This window comes from Typopeltis vanoorti, chromosome 10 (genome assembly GCF_054136105.1).
Source record: "Typopeltis vanoorti isolate ZY-2024b chromosome 10, IOZ_Tvanoo_1.0, whole genome shotgun sequence".
In the NCBI taxonomy this organism is placed as follows: Eukaryota; Metazoa; Arthropoda; class Arachnida; order Uropygi; family Thelyphonidae; genus Typopeltis; species Typopeltis vanoorti.
Genome location: NC_143558.1, coordinates 57,913,100 through 57,935,410, shown reverse-complemented (window position 1 = coordinate 57,935,410; position 22,311 = coordinate 57,913,100). Strand labels below are relative to the sequence as shown.

Genomic DNA, 22,311 nt, shown 5'->3' with positions numbered 1-22,311 from the left:
CAATGTGGCTTACATCGGGAGTACAGTCTGCAACTATGCTGTAATATTTAGCTTTCTCAACCATAGAAATTATTTGTTTTTTTATGGTTCCAGAGAGGAGAGCAATCAATTCATTTTGAATATTTTTCCCAAGATAATGTTGGGCCGAACCACAAGCTACTCATTAAATGTTCAGACATAGCACTGTCAAATCTGGCAATCAGTTCAACAAACTGTAAAAAAATTTCCATTATTAGGGTCATATAAATTATCAGATGTTCCACGAAATGGTAAGCATTGTTGACCCGAGAACTGGACAACAGCAATTAGGCGTTCTATTATGCTCCTTCAGTGCCGAATTCCTGAATTTAATAACTTTTGCTGCATTGAATCAATTGTCTGTTCTAATTTAAGCCTGGACTATAATTCAATCCACTTTTTATGGGACTCCAAATGGTTTTTGGATTTCTCGTGTTCATTATGATACACATACAAATGACCCCAATCATTATACCCATCAGTAGTGAATGACATTATATTACAGGAAAACAACTTACAGCAGAAACAAAATACAGAATCGTTTTCTTTTGAATACACTAACCATGATCGATTAATATGTTCTCCATTGTTTAGTTCCCTGGTGTAAAAATTTAATGAAAATTTCCTACCATTAGAGCTGCGCGGAAAAATGAAATCACTGTTTGGTTTCTCTGGCGGGCCCTTTTTTACGATTTCCAGTCTTTCGGCTTAAAGAAGGATTCCATCTAGCTGGATCAGTGTACCTATCAAGTTCATCACTTTAATCTCTAGATTCGGAAATTGTCATATCAGTCTCATTTTCGAGATTCCTTGCAATGTCTATGTTATTGGGATCCGAGTTAGAAGTAAATGTACCGAATCATTGGTTTCGGTACATTTACTTAGTTCCTCCTGCCCTACATCAGCTGATTCAGTTTTTAGATATTTAAGTAAAGTCCCGCTATGTTTTTGAATATCACGTTCTTTTTCCAGTTTCCGTTTGCGATATTCTGTACCTGATAGTTTTTTCTTTTATCGGACATTGTAATCTATTTGAATATAAAATTGTTTTAAACCCTTCAATAAAATATTATTATTAGTGTGGTATTATTTAGTAATTAATGGAGTTGAAACACTGTACTAACTACAAATTTACATAAAACTCAAAAAAAATCTTATCACTGTAACAGTCACTAACACTGAGCAAAATCAATTTTCCTTAATACACGCTCAAAAACAAGTGAAACGTTCTGGAGATTACAGTATCGACGGCCGTTACTCTAAGACAGTGTTTCCCACACTTCAGATATCCGCGGACCAATTAAAAATAAATTAATTAAAATGATAAATTAATTTAAAATATTAAAAAATTAAACATCTATTTTATTTGAATTTATATGTTCATGTAAACAAGAAATATGATTTATTTTTGATACCATAAAGTTTTACTTACTTGAAATAATTTATCATCAATGAGAGGAGTGAAATTGCTTATGGTGAGATAAAATTTCAGCAAAATTTGGCTCTATAGTTGTTAATTTCAATCTCAGACGCGGTTCGACATCTATAATGCGATTCCTCTTCTTCGTCTTAATAGAAAAATGAACTTTAGAGCTTTATCTGTTAAGTCAGGAAATTCATTCTGTATTTGTAGCCAAAATGTTGATAACGTATTCTCGCTGTATTTATTTTTTAGGAAACCATCAGAAGCTAGTTCTAAAAGTTGTTCTTCTATTGTGGTGTTTTCACCACATGACACGATCGACATCACTTTTTGAGATTCTTTTAATTTTTTTAATTTATTTTGAAAACATTCGAAAGGTTTGTCCTTGCGTTCATTATGTTTCGATTCAAAATGGCGATTTAAATTACATGGTTTCATGCCTTCATTTTTTAAAGTTTCACCGCAAATTACACATAATGGAATAGGTTCCTCTTCATTTCCCGTCGATGAAAATCCACATTTCAAGTAATTTATATCGTACTTACGAAGTTTTCTCATCTTCTTCCTAGTTGGTTCTTTAGAGATGTCAGACGACACACACTTATCAATTTCACTTGATCCAGATACAATATCAACATTTTCTTGTTGCTGACAGCTACTTGTATCTACTATGTTCCTCTCTTTTGCGCATTTTAAAAATCCAGTCTTTAACCAGTGATTCATACTTAAGAATTTGAAAGCTAAAAAAAATTACCGTATTTAACGAACAGTCCTTCAACAAATGGCTAGTGAAAGCAGAACACGAAACAGACAGCAATGGCAGGCCAGTAGAGATAAAGCAGCTATGAAGACGTTCACATGATTGGTGCGGTATTAACAAAAGATCGCTCTACTAATTGACAAAGACAAGCCGACAGTTCAGTTGAAATGCTAATTCCCTTCAACTGAATTCCATAACATCTGAAACACATTCACTATATATTTCTTAGTTTTAACACGTTCACTCAAACAAAACCATATGTTGCCGATGCACCATATGGTTTTGATTGTCTACTATACAGCTTTGAGAACGTTTTACGATCTCAAACTTAAATATTATTCCATGCGTTAATGATGCATAGCCGAAAATTGCCACGAACCCCCTGAAGACCTTTCGCGGACCCCCGAGAGTCCACGTACCACACTTTGAGAAACACTACTCTAAGAGAAGGACTCTAGTGAAAATTTCAATTACTTCGTATATGACTCGTTTTCTAGTGCACGTGTCTTGCCTTAAGCAGTAATTCATATAATCGGATTAAGTTCCAAGTTCCCGTGTTTAGTTCAAATGTATGCATACCCAATATAAGAATTAGCATGATTAATACAACTAACAACTACAAGTTTTTACAAATATATTACAATATATTATACAAAATAGTGACACACAACAGTAGGTAATATTTTAACATTTATTCTGATGAACAAAATTGGCCTTGGGAATGGCAGATTATGTTAAACTCTGAATGAGATACTATTATATTATAATTTTTCTCATTCAGAATTTAACACCAGCTAACAGTGGAAAATTCAATTACATAGTAAGTTAACAAGCACAAGATGGAAATATAATATCGCATAATTAACTTTTAAATGCAGTTTTATTGCAGACTCCATTGTTGCATATGCAAGGAATAGAGAGGAGAGGCGAGAGGGAAAGAGAGTAAGCGAAGAATGACTCACATAGCTTCGATTACCGAAGAGCATTACGCGAGTATCATTGGTCGACGGATTGTCGGAAATAGAAACAGCATCATGGGCATAATAAGTCACTGGCCAACTTATTATAAAAACTGCGATCTTATGCAATATTATTATTATTTATTCCACATCTTCATTTTATTCACTTTCATTTTGGCCTCCCCCCCCCCCCCCAAAAAAAATTGTCGCACCGTGCAAATCCAAGCGTTGCACTGTCAGTAGAGCTAATCCTGCGTCATAGTGGGATGCGAGCTATTAGCGTAATGCGGCACTGTCTGTCGCGCAGTTCCACTGTTGTTTATATGCAGTTTGCGCCAGTAGTAGAGTGTTCGTGTTTACTCCGTCGTCTCTTTAAATATTTCGACATTACAATTAAACACATAACGTTTGTTATAGTTTTTTTTATTTAGAACATTATTGGGATTATGATAATAGATTTTAATTTTAAGTAATTTTTAATTATAATAAACTATTTTTTATGAAACAAAACAAGAATATATTTTATTTTTAAGTAATTTTGAATTATACTAAACTGTATAATTTTATTGGTAATAAACAATATTTTTTCATGTTTAATTTTTTTTTAAAATTTTTACCATAATTTTGATATTTTATACAAATGCGTATACACTGTACTTAAAGTGTGTATGTATATTTGGAAAGTTGCAGCATCCCCACAAACTGCCACTGGAGATGAGTGTAATCTACATTTACAAGCCATTAAAAAGCGATAATACAAAATAAGCTTTATGGAAGGTCATTTTAGTACCACTACCTCCAGTTCAATTCCTATCAGTGATTTGAGAAATGCATCCTAGATGGGAATTGAATGTAAGGACTTTTCATCTGAAAGGGAGTTAACCATTTCACAATGTGATGGCAGGGTTTTCATTATGCAAAACAAGCATACTGAAACCAGGGAACATATACAAAAATATTAAATGGTTTGAGAGATGTGGTTTATCTAGGATACAGAGAACTTTATAAAGGCTTTTCTCCTGAAAGTGAGTTAACTGATCTCATACTGAGGCAAAAGAGTTTATCTTCTTATAAAATCAACAGGTGAGTCAGAAAATATATGCAATTAATAGACACAGTATGCTGACCTCAGAGTCATAGTTACTTTGGCTACAATTCCAAACAGCAGCATGCAAAATTGAAACTTTCATCATATCAACACTTTATTGTGCCAGTGGAAGTCATTGAATTTATTTGATATTATTTACTTTTTCTCCTACAGTTAAAAAGAATTGTTCATTGTTTCTGTAGGCAGGTGAACAGATGTGTGTTTGTGTGTGTGTGTTTCATTCGCCTGTCACTTGGCTGTGAACAGGCCATTGAGCTTGACATGCAGTGGAAAATGAAATTTATTTATTTATTTATTCTTATTTAGTGGTTTTCTTCGTTTGTTTATCTGATAAGTAATGTTATATGGAATTGGTTATGATTGCAGTGAACAGTTAAGCATAGTTGGCAGGCATGTTATCAGACAGTAGTTATTGGGTTTACACCCTTATCTTTCATGAAGCGATATGTACATGATATCATTTTCTCTTTTTTTTTTTTGCAGTTCATGCTTAATGATATTACTCATCAATCTATCACATGCCTTCCTGATTAACCCCCATGAGTATAGATATACAATTTAATATTGCTTCATCTAGATTCCCTTTAACTTAATAGCTGGTCTGGTTGGCCGAGTGGTTAAGTTAAGGGGAAAATACCAACAGGTCACAGGTTCAAATCCTGCTGTGAGCATGGATGTTTGTGATTGTCTTTAGGTGGCAGATGAATTTTATCACCTGGTGTAAGACCATCGTCCCACTTATTGGAGGCCTGAAGTGGCTTGAAAAAAAAAGTTCCATGTTTGGTATCTAGAGCAGGGTTTCTGGACCGAGAGAGAGAGAGAGAGTGTGTGTGTGTAAAACTGATAAAAAGCAAAAAAAAAAAAAAAACTTAGCCCATCCACAGTACATAAGGTACTATAGGTTATAATAACCTTTAGTAGGGTGGGAACTACACATTTTTTAAAAAAAAACTATCGCCCATGCACTAGAAATTCCTTGCAGAGTTTTATGTCATGGCACAGCTTCAAGCTTCCTCCTAAGCTTTTCATAATCACCTACCTTGTAGTTCCACGTATACCCCCTCCCTTCTTGACAGAATATTCCTCATGTTTTACAATATCCGAATGGTCACTTTCCCCAATTGGAGACAAATGTGGCCACCTTAGCTTTGAATAGCTCTTCTGATCCCATGACCATATCCAATACTCTCCCATCCCGAATCCCCTCCATCATATATCCTGTCTCTAGTAAATTATCTCTCATTAGGTGTATAAATTCCATTTCCTTCCTGCCATCTGATCTTTCTTCTCCCAAATCTATATCTCCATGATTTAAGTCACCCATAATAATTATTCGACCTGCACTAATTTGCTGATGCATGTCTTCCAGATCATCACTGGAACCTCCTATTGTATAGCAGCAACCAGCCATATATTTTGTCTTATTGGTCTTGATATCTCACACCAAACTGCTTCAAATGAACAGCCATCCTCTTGCCTATTTCATAATCTTTTTGGCTGCAATTCATCTACTATCATAAGCAGTACCCCTCCCCAATCCTTTCTTGTTTATCCTCCCTGAAAATACTAAACCCTTCACATTATTTCTCAGTTGGTGTTTCATAAGTCTATAAACTTATAGTACACAAATAATGTACATTTGATTATAGCACATGGGAAAAAATATTATAGATTCTGTATGCAAAAAGCAGTTAAAAAACCAAGTACTTAACCGCAAACATTTCACAGAATTTTACTAAATTGCAGTTAAGGTTTGAATATTTCACTGAGATGAGTTTTGTATGGTGCACTTAAATTCAATTATTCTTTTATAGTTTTATGTTTATACATTTCATCTACTCAGATAACTAGAGTAATATATTTTTATGTGATATTGAGTGTGATTTATCATGGGAGAAGAGAATTGATGGCAGTTTACTTGAATCCATAATGTGATAACTCACTGAAATAGTATATTTCAGTATATTCAACTTTGTAGTATATTGTATTACTATAATGACATTAGAGTGTACATATACATTTCAGAAAAAAAATATGTGTGTGTGTGTGTGTGTGTGTGTGTGTGTGTGTGTGTGTGTGTGTGTGTGTGTGTGTGTGTGTGGAAAAACAGTAAGTGATATCTTTATTGTGTTTCAGCATTGTCAAGATGTTTTGTCAGCACAAAGATGATAAAAAAAGAGTAGAAAAAGCTTTGGAATTATGTAATCTTCCAACAGGAAAAGTAAGTATTTTTAAGTATTCAAAGGATATGTATAATAATGCTACACTTTTGTTGGGACAGAACATATGTATTTTGATTATTAATACTAATATAACGCACAAACATGAACTTACTATGCACATAAATTTTGTAAAAAAAAAAAATAATAATAATAAAGCATTTAATATAAAACATCTGTTTGTGATAAGTATCTCATCATATATCCAGAGTGAACACACAAAAAAAGAATGCATATTTACATCATGTGATAACAGATGTCACTTTCTTTCTACCACTATCCAGCAAGTAATATGATACTATTAGGAACCTATGGAAACTGAATCTTAAGTGTTTTGTTTCTTGCCTGAGTTTCTGTAATGATTTCTATATAGGGACATATAAATACACTGCAGTTACCAAAGATTTAAACTGGGAACCATCTAAAATAGGTTTTCTTACACTGTGCCCATCCCCAACAATTTCAATTTGATGGCTAAAATAAAAGCTGCAAACTTTTGTGAGAAAATTAGTATTCCTTATAACACAATTTTGAAATTTCTATACGGAAAATATATATACAAAGGTGTAAAATGTATATTTAACCATTCCAAAAAGTTGTTTTCATGAGTTATTCAAAATTATCAAATCACTTAAAAATAACAGAAAACAAAAAAAACCCATAAAATTCTACAGTGTTGCAATTGGTTTATTACTTTCCTTGCCAACTAAACTGCAATGCCATCTATCTTGGGTCTGTGATTACATCACTTCATTCCCACTTGTATTAGCATTACCATAACTTTCATATATCATGCCTGATTTTTTTTCCACAAGAAGACCAAAAAAACAAACTAGCCAAACTCCAAAAGCTACAAACCACAGAAATAGCAGCACATACAGTCAAACACAATCACATTCCACAAATAGAAAAAGTAATTATTCTTAACTTAAAAAAAATGAACAAAATTAAGAATATCAATAGCCATAGTGATAGAAATACATCGCAATACTGTCAATATTCAATACCCCTACATTACATTTGAGGTTTGGCAACTCCCTAACAAAAATCATTCCGCCAATCAAAATGCTGCGGGATCATTGACATGGCATATAATTAAAATGGGCACTACAAAATTATTTCTTTATTTTGATGATTGCTATCCTGAAATGGCCTTACATTAGTCCTTTTTTCGTGCTTCACGGTTTTCAAGTTTTAAATTCTATTAATGTATTTTGACTTTTAATCTATTCAGGTTTTATGTTGCTATTTCTCATTAACATTAATCATTCATTACCAAATTTAATTTCTGTTTTCATATGTTATCTTTTAAATATAATTTGTTCACTTTTAAACTCTCTTGCTTATAATGTAGGTTTTAAATTTTTTTTTTATTTTAAATTTTCATTGTAGTTCTATTTTACTTATCATTAATATAATGTTCATTCATCACCATCTGCATTTCCAATTTCGACTTCTAAAGATTGGTCAAAATACAGCAAAGTTAGGCAATAATACCAATGCATGATCATTAATATTTTTAATAATTTTTTAATTTAAAAAGAGCTGCCATCAAAAAACACATTCTGATTCAAAGGTGGTGCTCCATAAGAATAAAACTTTGCTTATTTCCCTCCCTCTCTCTCTCTCTCTCTCTCTCTCTCTCTCTCTCTCTCTCTCTCTCTCTCTCTCTCTGTCTCTCTCTCTCTCTCTCTCTCTCTCTATATATATATATATATATATATATATAGAGAGAGAGAGAGAGAGAGAGAGAGAGACTGCCAAATCCATCCTTCTACGTTTGGATGAACACCGTAGAGATATCTCCTATAACAGGACTAGAGCTAGCGCTCTCTCTAGCCACGTTCTCTTTTCTGCTAACTCAGACGAAGGCCGCCAGCACATTGTAAACTGGACTCAAACTGCTAATATCCATGTGTGCTACGATGAACTCTAAAGAAAGATTGTTGAATCAAGAGAAATTTCTCTAGATTCCTCTCATATCAACAACAGCCTGAGTTACAATCTCTCGGACGCATACGTTGCTTCTGTTCAGTACTGGCGCACTCGCGACAGCGCGTAGTATTCGTTTGTATGGAACTCATACTTGCATTTTTTCAAACATGCTACTGTTTTTCACTTGTTCTGTTAATACAATTTTAAGTCTCTGTAATTTTTTATATATTTCTTTGAGTATGATACCTGATGATGTTCTTGTAACGAAACTAGTAAACTAGTAGTATCTTGTTAAATATATCTTGCCATCTTTTCTCTCGGTAATAGTCATTAAACTTATTTTATAATATTCCTACCGAGTAAAAATGAATTCTCCTAATATATATATATATATATACAGGGTGATTCAGAACTCTTGGACCAAACCTTAAGGGGTGATAGAACAGACCTAAACAAGCATTTTTCATCCTGCAATGCATGGTTCGAACTCAAGCGGTGAAGTGCTAGAGGGTGCTTTCCAGTGAGCACTTATAAGCACTAGTTTTTGCAGTGGTCGTTATTTCTACTGTGGAGTGCAAAAAGAATGGATTCTTTTACAAATCAGGAGTCGGCTGACATGCATTTCATTTATGGAGCTGCGGACGGGAATGCGAGGGAAGCCCAAAGACTGTACCGAAAGCTCTTTCCAACCAGACGCCTGATCATAAAACCTTTCAGCGATTGCACTGGTATCTGTGCAAAATGGGCTCCTTTGTCAGTGGCATACAGGGCGTGCAAGGAGTGTGAGGGCGCCATGTGTTACAGAGGAAATTCTACGTAGGGTTGCAGATCGTCCCAAATGTAGCACTCGAGCAATTTCCCATACCGTATGTATGCCTTACAGGCAGGCATAGTTGGGGGTTGTTTCTATGGTCAAGGAAGTGGCCCCAGATATGAATCTGGTATATTGTTTCATACATAGGGAAAGGTTGGCCTCCAAAGGAATGCTACCAGAATTTAAAACTGTGCTATACAATGCTGCAAAGCTAGTTAATTTTATTAATGCTTGACTGTTAAATAACAGGTGATTTTCAGTACTCTGCGATGAAATGGGCATTGAATATATACAATTTTGCTTCATTCTGAAATTCGCTGTCTTTCAAGGGACAAAGTACTAACAAGATTATTTCAATTAAGGCATGAAGTTTTATTGTTTGTAAATGAACGTAATTCTAATTTTGCATCACTCCTTGTTGGCAAAGCATGGTTATCAACACTATCCTATCTTTCAGACATTTTTTTAAATTAAATGAACTAAATCTCTCCCTTCAGGGAAATTCTTTAACTGTTCTTGATGCCTACGACAAAATAAAGGCATTTGAGAGAAAAAAAAAAACTGGTGTTGTGCATTAGTTATGTAAAAGACAGATAATTTGCACCTTTTCCAACATTGGAATCCTTTTTAGCGGCAAATGATATTTTTGTTGATTCTGAGTTTCTGGAAAGGGTTTGTGACCACATCAAATCTCTGAAACAGAATTTGGAAACATATTTTCCGAATAACTTTTATGAGAAATTTCTGTGGGTTCGAGATTTATTTCAGGCTTATAGTCATGAGAATAACCTTTCGTTATTGAAAAAAGAACAGTTAATTGAGATTTCAAGTGACAGTGGACTTAAAATGCAATTCCACAATCTTGGTTTGGCTCGATTCTGGATCTCGTCTTCAGTAAGAAGTGAATTTCCGAATTATCTGAACAAGCACTGAAAATCATCATGCAGTTTTCTACAACCTATCTTTGTGAGTAAGGATTTTCATCGCTCCTTCAAATAAAATCAAAATACAGAAATCGTCTTAGTGTGTGTGCCGATTTTCAACTGAAAGTTGACCAATATTGAGCCATATATCCTGCAACTCTGGAAAGGTCGAGTAGCTGAACCATCTCATTAAAAGTAAATAGTAACATAATTATATTATTTATTTGGACTACAGTTTCCAATTGTTCTCATTACTGGTTTTGGAATTAATCCATTTCCAAAATCAGGGATGAAACGAAAGTTATGCAAAGTGACGTCACGGTGAGGCTCAGCCCTCACTGTGACGAGAAGGATAGCTGCCCATGTCCTGTTTAACGAAGGTCTGTATCTCATATGATCACTTGAGGGAATATGTAGCCGAGCACATCGAATCCGTCGCATGAAGACAACAACATCCGTACGGCATGGATTGTACAGAAACACACACATCACAAAGTAACGAATACAAGCAGCACTCGAGTTGGATATAAATAAAACCACCACACGATTAATGAATCTGCCAGATTTACAGTGACCACTGTTGTGCCTCTGGATAAAACAGGATGGATATAATTAAAACCACCATCATAACACGATTAGTACAAATCACATGCATACGGTATATCAGCATATGGTCACTGGCGGGAAAGTGTGCCTGACCATGTGGATGGCACTTTGCAACTGACATCATGGGTTGGACTGTTTATAGATATCGGGAAGGACTCACATAACAGGATGTCTTAAATGGTTTTGCTGGTCATGGAAAACTTGTCAAGGGAATAAAGCGATTTGTATTGGCCGGAAGTGTGTGTGTGTGTGGATGGGGAGGGCATTAATGGCTTTGGAATGCTCTGAGTGAAATTTTTGGGTATATGCAGGGGATGGTTTGGACAGGACAAGGGATGTCGTCCATGATGGAATCCATGGATGTCAAGTTTGTATTCAGTATTATGATGAATGGAGTAAGATAAGAACAACATTTTTCCCCTCATCTCACAATGCACTTTGCGAATGGAACAGTTTATATGTCGCAGGTCGAATCAGAGAGTGCGTGAAGATAAAAGTTGTTGTGGGCTAGTTTCATGAGTATGGGCAGATAAATGGGGGATAACATATAAAATATAAAAGCTGCTGTGGGTAGATGAATGGGAATTAAAGATAAACGTCATTGTGGATGAAGGTTTCAGCGGGAACGCGCTGACATTCCCCATGCATTTGCCCATGGTACCAACGGCCCTAAAAAGTTGTTGTGGGGTGAGCTTAATGAGTGTGGGCAGATAAATGGGGATAACATATAAAATATAAAAGTTGCTGTGGGCAGATGAATGTGGGTTTAAGCGGGACGGTGCTGATACACCCATTCATTTGCCCACAGCAAATTGGAAACTGATACCTTTATTTTTTGAATAAAAATTAAAACTTTGTTCAGTGATGATACACTTTTAATCGTTTAATTCAACTTAATTATGTTTCCATATGTATTCAAACCATGCTTTTAGATTTATTATGTGAAATCTATATTAAGACACGAAGATGCTTCCAGTGCCTTGCTATTAATGATGAATAACTTCCAAAAAAGCCACAGTTTTTCCAAAATGTTGGTAATCTCCACGTACATTTTAAAACAAATTCACATAGCTTAGTGGTCCATAGAATTGTTTTAGGCATTTTACTGGTGCTTGGGCTTAGAAAAGTTGAGAAACGCTGCTATAGACCATTCACAGAGTGACTTTCATTGGTATTTGGCTGCAAACTTCTAAATCTACAATGTATATAAGCCTCTTCTGCTCAACTGATCAAGCCTTGTACTGCCTCAGCCAGCCCATCCTGGCATCATCTTTTGGGGATTTCAACTCTCATAGTGCATTATGGTGATACAATAATGACAACCCAGGCTTGCAACTGACAAATTAGATGTTAACAAACATCCTCCACATCCTCTTTGATAGCAAACAACCTAAAACTTTCAATTTTGGAAGATGGGGAACAAAGACAATCCCTAAAGACCTCTGTTTCGCTACCACTGATATGGAAGGAACTCCTATTACTTCAACTTATCAAGCCTCCTTTTCTCCATAACTAGTACAGATCCTGCCCATAATTAGTGTAGGACTTATAATCGCCAGAATAAACAGCTTATCAATACCCCTTGGAATCTCAGCAAAGCCAACTGGCCACATTTTAATGAGTTCATTGAAAATAATATCAACATAATTATACCTTCAGTTGATAACTATGAAACATTCACTAAACTTCATAGCATCTCCTAAGAAACACATCCTAAGAGGATTCAGACAGATATTCTTCTAACAGAATATGAACAACAGAAACATCCAAACACTTTTTCTGCCTTCTTCAGGTCCTTGGATAATAGTAGAAGAGGAGACTGGCATGAAGAAATGAACAACCTCAATTTTACAGATCAAGTTGCAAGGCTTGGTCACTGCTTTGTCGACTGGGAGGCACCAGCACTCAAAACATAATTCAAGGAAAAGTAAACCTTAACAGTATTACAAAAATCTTAGCACAAAAAGCTAAACCCAAAATTCCCACAAATACCAAAAAAAGAGATCCATCATCTTTACAAAAAAAAAAAAAAAAAAAAAAAAACCCCGAGGTTTATCGTGTCCTACATCTACAGTAAACTCCAATTCAATAACTCTAGATGAAATTGATGCAACCTTCAAATTAACTAAATCAAGTAAAGCTCCTGGTATTGATGACATCCTTCCAGATTTCCTTACTCATCTTGGACTAAGAGCAAAATCCTGGCTATCTAATTTCTTCTCCTTAGTAATAAATGATGAATAACTTCCAAAGCTTTGCTATAAATCAAAGATAAGATATGTGATTCCAAGGGTGGTCCAAAAAGTTCTCAGCATAACAATGAAAACACAAATTTATAATTTCTAAATTATTTTTATTTTTATTTTTCAATATAATCTCCCTTAAGACTAATACATTTATTCCAGCGATGCTCCAGCACCATTATCCCATCTCTATAGAGATTCTCAGTAAGATCTTGCAAATTACCCCTCTACAGCTGCAATTACCTCTTGATTCAAAGAAAAACTATGACCAGTGAAGAGTTTTAGTTTTGGGAAGAAATAGAAATCAGAGGGAGCCAAATCTGGGAAATAGGGTGGATGTACCAACAGTTCATAGTGCAGATTCCTTAATTTTTCTATTGCCAAAACACCTTTGTGGGCAGGTGCATTGTCCTGATGAAAGATGATTTTTTTCTTCTGCAAACCTGGTCCTTTCTCACGAATTTTTTCGTCTAGTCTGGTTAAAAGATCAGAATAATATTTTGTTATTGTTTTACTCTTTTCAAGATAATTAATAAACAAAATGCCTTTAGCCTCCCAAAACACTGATGCTGTGACCTTTCCTGCTAATGGAACCGACTTTGTCTTCTTTGGCGCTGAACAACTGGCTTCTGTCCACTGTTTTGACTGCTGTTTGGATTCTGGTGTGTAATGGTGAATCCAAGTCTCATCCATAGTAATAAATCGACACAAAATAAGTTTTATTCTTGTTAAAACGCTCCAAGCACTGTTCAGAGATTTTCATCCGAGTGCGTTTTTGATCTACTGTGGGCAAGTGTGGCACCCATCTTACGCAAAGCTTTTTTATTTGAAATTCCTCATGCAAAATATATCCTTCACATTCTTTCGCTGGTCATCCAATACCATATCGTGCACTTGATCAATGATTTCTAGTGTTATTACACTTTTTGGACATCCTTCACATGGCTGGTACAGCCATGTTTAAACTCAGCAGTCTATTTCTTAATTGTCGAAAACAAAGGAGAAGAGTGCCCATAAACGTTTATGAACTTCGAATGAATTTCTTTTGGCGTTAAATCTTCTTTTACAAAGAAATTTATAACTGCCCGATACTCAATTTTATCCATTTCAAGGAATACAGACAACACTCTTGCTTCAGACAGCTGTATAAAACAAACTACTTGATAGAATGACTTGCAATTTCGCATGGATGCTTATGACAGATGTACCAACTTACAAAAAAAAAATCTTGCAGATAGTGTTGCCATCTATGGCCGAAGCCGTAGATGGCAACACTTTTCAGATCACCCTTGTAAGAAGATGAATGAAACAAGAGCCGTGAAGAACACCTGCATTAATAGAAAAATCTGAAGAGAGAACACCTTCCACTATTACACATAGGGAATGACTTGAGGAGGAAGACAGACAATAAAGTGTCAATTTGCTTAGAAGCTCTTGATGCCAAATCCTCTTAAATGCCTTGGAAATGTCAAATGCAGCAGCACAGGTTTCTGCAAACAACCATTTTTTTTTTCCCTACTGGGGAACTTGATTGACAAAGCATAGTGGTGATCACTGATTAGTTGAAGGTTCTTCAGGTGTTGAAATAGTTGACTTTCTCCATTAATGTAAGCAACACTGAGATGAGAGCAGTAGGTCAATAGTTTGAAGGTAGACACTTTTATCACCTTTCTTAGGTTGACTATATATGGGCTTGCCGCCATGCTGTAGGGCAGATGCCAGCTGAGTATAATATAGTGTATAGATGACAAAGAACAGGTGCTAATTCATTATCCCATATCTTGACCATAACTGGTGGAATTCCATCAGAACTAGAATATTTGGCATTCTGATTTTTCAAGATTCTTCATGTCTTTCTGGTGGAAGGATACATGAGGCATGCTATACAATTTTCATGACAAAGGAGGTGATTCATCTTCATAATCTATGTAGGAGTTGAATGAGAAGAATGATGTCAGGAGATCAACTTTATCTTTAAGTGATGTTGCAAAACTGCCACTTGGGCAGTGAAGAGCTTGAAGCATAGGTGGACAAAAGTCGCATCCAACTCCAACAGCCAGGATGGGCTGGCTGAGGAAGTGCAAAGCTTGGTCAGTTGAGCAGAGGAGGTACAGGTGGCAGTTTTCTACATTTAGCTCTTTCAATGTCAGACATAATTTTGTTGTTAATGATGAGTTTGCAGGTGTTTTAGGATTCCACCTGGAAGTTTGTCTCAAGCCACACTCATAATAAGCTGAGTTTTTTTCTTGCAATATCCAGGCACATTTTTTTTTTTTTTTTTTTTTGGAAAACTGCAGCTTGGATATATTAGGATGGGAATTTTGAATAGAGTGGAGGAGAATGAATGCTTTCATTCAAATATGGATATAACTTGTAACTTCTGTTATAAGATCACAAGAAGTATCTGCTGCAGAGAAGGGAGAAACAGTAGTCTTACCATGAAAGGAGTGAAAATTTTAGAAGTCTTCCAACTTGGCATTGTTATAATGCTAAAGTACTTGAGGTTGTGAATGACTGAGAGGAGAGTATTCCAGTAGAGTTGAAACTTGGGTAAGATTGTGATCTGAGGTACCAAAGAGGAGGCAGTCACTTCAGCCATGTACCTGGAAGGTAGAATGCTTGAAGAAATATTCATGGCGATTGGTGAGTGGAGAAGATTGTCAGAATTCTGGTTGTGAGAGGAATGATCTGCTTTATGCCTTTGTTTACAGCAAATAACTCCACTTCTCTTCCAGCTTGGTCAGCAGAGTTGGAAAAAGGGAGCCAGTTAGAATTTTGTAGACATTAGATGACTTGACTCTTAGGGAATTTGGATTGCAGGAAATCAAGCTTCAAGCATAAGAATGATTTTCGAAATGGGAGAATGGTAGAGACAGTAGATGAATGATACATAAAGAGGAAAGGAAATCTTAAGCCACAGAAGGTCATAAAGGGAAGATTCAAGATTAATCATTCTCTGACAAGGTATTGTATTGCACAAAAGCACAGGTATATCAATCACCCTTGCAGTGGAAGGTACTATACCAGATATAGCTTGGATAGTTAAGATGGACCATGGTTGTTGTTGTTATTGTTGCAAAGATTTGGAGTTTTGTCAAAAACAGAAGATTAGTTGTTGGTGTACATCATTTAGGTTGATGTTTATACTGCAAATGTTGGTAAAGTAAATGTGGAAGAAATCTAATTAATGAAAATTAATTTTTCTAATGAAAAATTAATTTTAACTGTTTTATAACATAATCATAGTTAAGAATATATATTTCCAGTGTGTAATAATGCATCCTTAACATTTATGCTACCAATTATGTCCATTGGTATGAAATGCTACTTTTTGCATATGTAGCACTACCCATAATTTGTTAAACATGATTCTTTAAGCAGTCAGTACATTTTGGACATTTGTTTCAAATCGTTTTTTTTTAATGCAAATCCCTCCCGTGAAAGGTCATTGACGTCATAAATGTTGGTACCATGAATGGAATAAGGGTTAAATAATCCAGAAGCCTTGTGCTAGAAACCAGACTTGAAACTTTTTCAGGCTACTTCTTGCACCTCCAGTATGCAGAGCAGTGGTCTTGGGCTGAGTAGTGAAATTCATCTGCATGTAAGACATTCACAAACATTCATGCTTACACTGAAATTTGGCCAGTTAGCTAGATAGTAAACAAAAAGAAGGAGAAACTGGAAATTCCTGTTTTGAAGCGGGAGGAAGGAAGAAGTGCTAATTTCTAAGAGGAGTGAAATATTCTGCTTCTGTACAAGCCTGTCTAAAGAAGATTTTAAGGCAGGCCTTTCCACTTGAAGGATTTACATTCACAATTGAAAAGTCCTTATAGGAGTTCCTCACATCTTAAGTTTTTCCATTTAAAGAGCACATAGTCATATCATTCTTTCAACTCTAATACAGCGGCTCTTGGATTGCAAAATTTTCAGAATACATAGTTACATATCCACATAAGATAAAAGACTGTGCTATCCAAAAATAGTCATTATTCCAAACATAAATCCAGATCATGAGAATGATGCCAGATTATCATTCAAAAACTTTGGCTGGTAAGATACCTGAGTACTGCTTATACAATACAGTGCAAGGGTGTTGTTATTCAGTTACTTGTACTGTATTTCATGAAAATTAACTGAAAGTACTTTGAGAATTTATAGTGATAAAACTTAATAAATGAGAAAATATTATGTTGAAATATACTAATATTGATTAAAATGAATTCTTTTAACTTTATTTAGAATGACAGTATTAATCCAGAAAAGTTTACTCTTGAACTGTACTGGAACTTCTATCATCATCTAACAGGAAGGGAAGAAGTTGGTAATATTTTTGAGAGTTTGTAAGTACGTCATTTGTAAGTACTGTATTTATGAAATTCTGTCTTACCAGAATTAATCTTATAAAATAAAATGACATTCTTTTACCTGGACATCTTGTACATAACTTATTAAAATCCACAATTTTTATTTGGTAATGATATTTATAATTTGTAGAAATTAAACTGATCCCAGCTATATACATGATCCTACAAATTATTTGTAAGAACATTTGTACATCTTTGAGGACAACAACAACTTGTAAGAATATCTTCTAGATGACCTTCATTGCCAGTAAAACATAACCACCATTCTGCTTGTTGTAACCTGAAGTGTCAAAGGCTATGTTTGGCCTCCAGAGCAGAAGTTCCAGTCATCTTTCTCTCTCCCTCCCTCTCTTCTCCATGCAGTGCGAGTAATACCCTTCAAGGGCATACTAAACATGTTTAGAGACCCAGAACCTCCTCTGTTTTGAGGGTACATCAGTGAAAACAGTGGTACTGCAGGCAGCCATCAGATACTATACAGGACTAAAACTGCCAATAATCAGCCAGGATGCCTTCCGGTCATTTGGCATATAATCCTACGATCACACATACTCTCACAGGTCGTGCTTATAGAGGAAGTCCAAGTGGTGGTATTGGAGACTTACACTACATGTCCCTACTCTTTCCTTTCATCCATCAATAAACCAAGAATGAAACAAACAGTGATGGTGACACTGAGATCAAAATAAATCTCCCTTGACAACCAGTTTGTTCAAACAAGTCAAACCAAGTACATATATTCCAGACTTATTAGAATCCCTACAAAAAAAAAAAAAAAAAAAAAAAAATTGCATCCACTTTAACAAATGTTGCTGGCATAAATTCTAACATAAATGATATTCATCACCACTTGCAAACATTCACACCAGACCTCCTGCTCTTAACAGAAACCCAAACTGCAGCTAAATCAAGCTACCAGAATTCATCTTCAATGGTAATATTGAATTTTCTGTTTACAGGCAGCCATCCTTTATGAGCAGATATATCCATGCGTCTTCACATCATCATCATTCTTCACAAAAAATAGGTATTATCAAAAGCCTTGTTACACCGAGCATGCACAATTTGTTCTTCTATAAAATGAAACTTACTTATTACTTAATGGATAGAAAATATTTGATAATTATCATCCCTCTTCCAGACTGTAACCTGATGTTAAAAGGATCAGCATACCTTACCTTAAAGGAACATCTGAACCAATAGCAAGGACCCTTCACAGCTATAATTTGTAAACCACCTTCATACCAGCCCAGAAGTTGTCATCTTAACCACCACCTTTATCCTTGCTTGGTGTTTATCAAATACCCTGTTCTTATCATCTTTGCTACTTTGGACAGACTGGCCATTCTTCTACTATTAGAATTGAAGAATCTAATAGTAGAAGAACATCAAGATTATATAAGATTTTTGGATTATGAAATTTGGATTATTTTTGGATTATGTCATCAATACTAGACACAGAGTTCACTGGAACCATACCAAGATGCTACACTATAACAGGTTCAAATTTGATTGTCTATTTTTGAAACGTGTGAAGTCCTATGCTACCATCCTAATCTTAATCAGACAGACTGTATGCCAATTTCTAAGTTTCGGGAAGTGATTGCTGTTAATTGTTTATAATTTTTTTATATTTTTGTTATTTATTATTTTTCCGTATATAAGACGATACGTTTTTCTAAAATTTTTAGACCAAAAATTGGGGGTTGTCTTATACACGGGAGTAATCTGTTGAGACACCCGCGGTTGCCATGGGGAAACTGCCGGTACCTTGTCTCCGTGAACAGGCTTCTGCCAATCATTAGCCTTGCTAACTCTGCCAATTGACATCATTAACAGCTGATTCTGAATAAACCAATCAGAACTCTGAAAGCATTCATTCATCTTCAACTTGTTGGCGGGGTAAGTTAATGCATTAACAATATTTTGAGCACTAGCCCATAAAAATGTCCAAAAATAAAAAACGATTGTCATATTCTTCAAAATTCAAGTTAAACGTCATCAATTGCGCAAAAGAACATGGAAATAAAGCTTCAAAGAGACAGTTTGGACCTCCTTCCACTGATATGATTAGACAGTGGAGATGTTTAAAATATTGATTTCTTAATTTGGTTCGAAAAAGTAGGGTTCGTCTTATATATGGAGGCATCTTATACACGGAAAAATATGGTAATTAATTAAACATCTATTCTGACATCTCTGAACTCTAATAGTGTTGAACTCTAATAAGCTTGAAACGATGCAATTTACAGTCTGGTGGATAGGAGGAAGATGGGTGATATGATAGAAATGTACAAGTTGGTAAGTGGTTGTTATAGGATTAATGTTGTAGGGGTTTTTCATAAAATGGTAGGAGATTGGAAAAGAACAAGAGGTTATTCCTGGAAGATGTACAAAGATGGTGTGAGCAAAGAAGTGAGAAGTGGTTTTTTGCATGGAGAATTGGGAATGATTGGAGGGCATTGCCTGAGAGCATGGTGTCTGCAGAGAATTCGAGTATGTTTAAGGCACATTAGGATAAACTGTGTTTATGACAAAAGGGACCTCCTAGATGAGTCTGTGACTCCATGGGATCTTAGGATAATAATAATAATAATGAAAATCAACAATAAAAAAGACAAAGACAATGAAAATAGGTAAAAACATTGAAAGCATCAGCTGCATCCTGAATGGAGAATCTATAGAACAAGTAAAACATTTATGTAAATTTGTAGTGAAGATGTCAAAATAAATATGTAAATATACAACAGAATTAGCAAAGCTGGTATGGTAGGAAGTCAACTAAATAAATTAAGATGGAATAAGAGAAAAATTAGTCACAACACTAAAATCTGTGTATACAAGACAGTGTTCAAACACCAATTTTAACTTATGGATCTGAGAGCTGGGTTATAAATAAAACATTTAGGTGTGAAATGAACAGTGAAATCAAGCAAGCTGTGCTAGAAAAGAAAATATTGTGAAAGAGGTACAAGACAGTTGGTCGTGATCAGATCCATAAAGAGTATAAAGTGCAGACTAGAAAGGTGACAAGCATGAAAAGATACAGTATAAGTGGAGATTGGCTGGTCAGGCCAAGGTCAAGGGAATTTTTACGCTATATGGCAAGCAAGAGAGAGAATAATTATGGCAGATTGACGCTGGTGGATAGTCATGGCAGCAGAATAACAGTTGCAAAGGATATAGTGGAATTATTGAATGAGCATTTTATCAGCATGTATCATTCTGGTGTAAATGATGGTGTGCAATATATAGAAGGGAGGTAAGTATTAGGAGAATTGGAAGTGAAAGAATCAGAGGTATATCAGGAATTGGTTGGGTAAGATGTTAATAAGATTGTGGGAATAGATGACATATCACCATTTATTCTTAAGCAATGTGCACCACAGTTGGCTATGCCCTTGACCTGATTATTTAATGAAAGTATTGCAGTGGATAGTGTTTCTAAGGATTGGAAAGAAGCAAAATAGTACCACTCCAAGCATGGTTCTAGAACAGAAGTTTACAATTATAGACCATTCTGTATAACTGTGGTTGTGGCCAAGGTGTTGGAGAGATTGATTAAGAATATAATAGAATACAGTATTGGGTTCATGGGCATAATTCTTTATTATGGTCAGCATGGATTTGTAAAGGGTCGGTACTGTTTTAGCAATTTACTTGCATTTTATGATAGGATAATGGGTGTGTTAGATAAGTAAGAATCATATAGTGATATTCTTGGACTTTGCAAAAGCATTTGATAGATTACCACATGAAAAGTCAGTGTACAGGCTGCATAGGATGGAAATAGATAGCCATTTCTTCAATCCATAGAGAGCCAATCTCCAATCCATGTTGGTTAGGTGGATTGGAGATTGGCTCTCTGAATGATACCAGCAGGTCATGTATGATGGAGCAGTATCTCAAAAAAAGGAGGGTAACCAGTGGCCTGCCCCATGATTCTGTTTTTGGGCCCCTGTTGTTTAACTTGTTTGTAAGCAATATATCATGTGAACTGAGTGGGCTTCAGTTGTTTGTTGATGATGCAAAGTTGGGAAGAATTATAAGTAGCACTGCTGCTGTTAATTCCCTTCAGGAAGATTTGAACAGACTTTATACTTGGGCAAAGGAGTTGGGGTTGTAGTTTTAATATCAACAAATGCAACGTGTTGCATTTTGGAAGGCAGAAATATAAGGGCTGTGTACTATATCATTGGTGCCGTATTGTAGGAAGTGGATGAGATTAGAGATTTGGGAGTGATGATTGACAGTGGGAAGTTTAGAGAACATATTGCTAGTGTTGCAAAGGCTGCGCATCATAGTGCTGCTATGATATGAAATACTTGAACATGTAGGGATAAGGAAGTGGTTGTGCCACTGTATAAAGTTGAAAAAATGTGAATTGCAGAGTTTGGTGGATAGGAAGAAAAGAGGTGATATGATAGAGACATTTAAGTTAGTGAGAGCATTTTATTGGATTAACCCAGATGAGATTATAAAAAGAGTAAAAGATGAGAGAGGGGAAAACCAGAGGTCATCCCTGGAATTTATGTAAGAGTGTGGTGAAGAGTAGATTTTTTACATGGAGAATTATAAGTGAATAGAATACATTACCAGAATGTGTTGTTAATACAAGGAGTGTTAAGGATTTTAAGATTTGGTATGATATGTTGTCAGTTGAATGAACCTCCCACGATGAGTCTACTGACTCTATGGAAGGTGCAATAATAATAATTAATAATAATAATAACATTTGATCAAATGTTATGAGAGTTCTGAGAAAGATTATGGGGAGTGAACAGATGGCATCTGTGGTAGTATTATTGTATTAAAAACAAGGATATTAGGAAAGAACTTGACATTGTTAGCATTCAGGGATATGTTAGCAGAGCTAATCTCAGTTGGTATGATATCACTTAAACAGAATGGGAGGGGAAAGGTTAGCAAAACAAGT

The 22,311-nt window shown here is 35.3% G+C and overlaps 1 protein-coding gene across 1 annotated transcript in view; it reads left to right on the top strand.

Moving 5' to 3' along the window:
• Positions 1-22,311, top strand: part of LOC150102439 (1-phosphatidylinositol 4,5-bisphosphate phosphodiesterase classes I and II-like) — a 900,535-nt gene that overhangs the window by 451,345 nt on the left and 426,879 nt on the right. The window contains exons 6-7 of the mRNA XM_090399636.1: positions 6,405-6,489; positions 17,251-17,351. Coding sequence (XP_090255762.1) covers positions 6,405-6,489; positions 17,251-17,351 — 186 coding nt within the window. The remainder of the gene's footprint in view (positions 1-6,404; positions 6,490-17,250; positions 17,352-22,311) is intronic.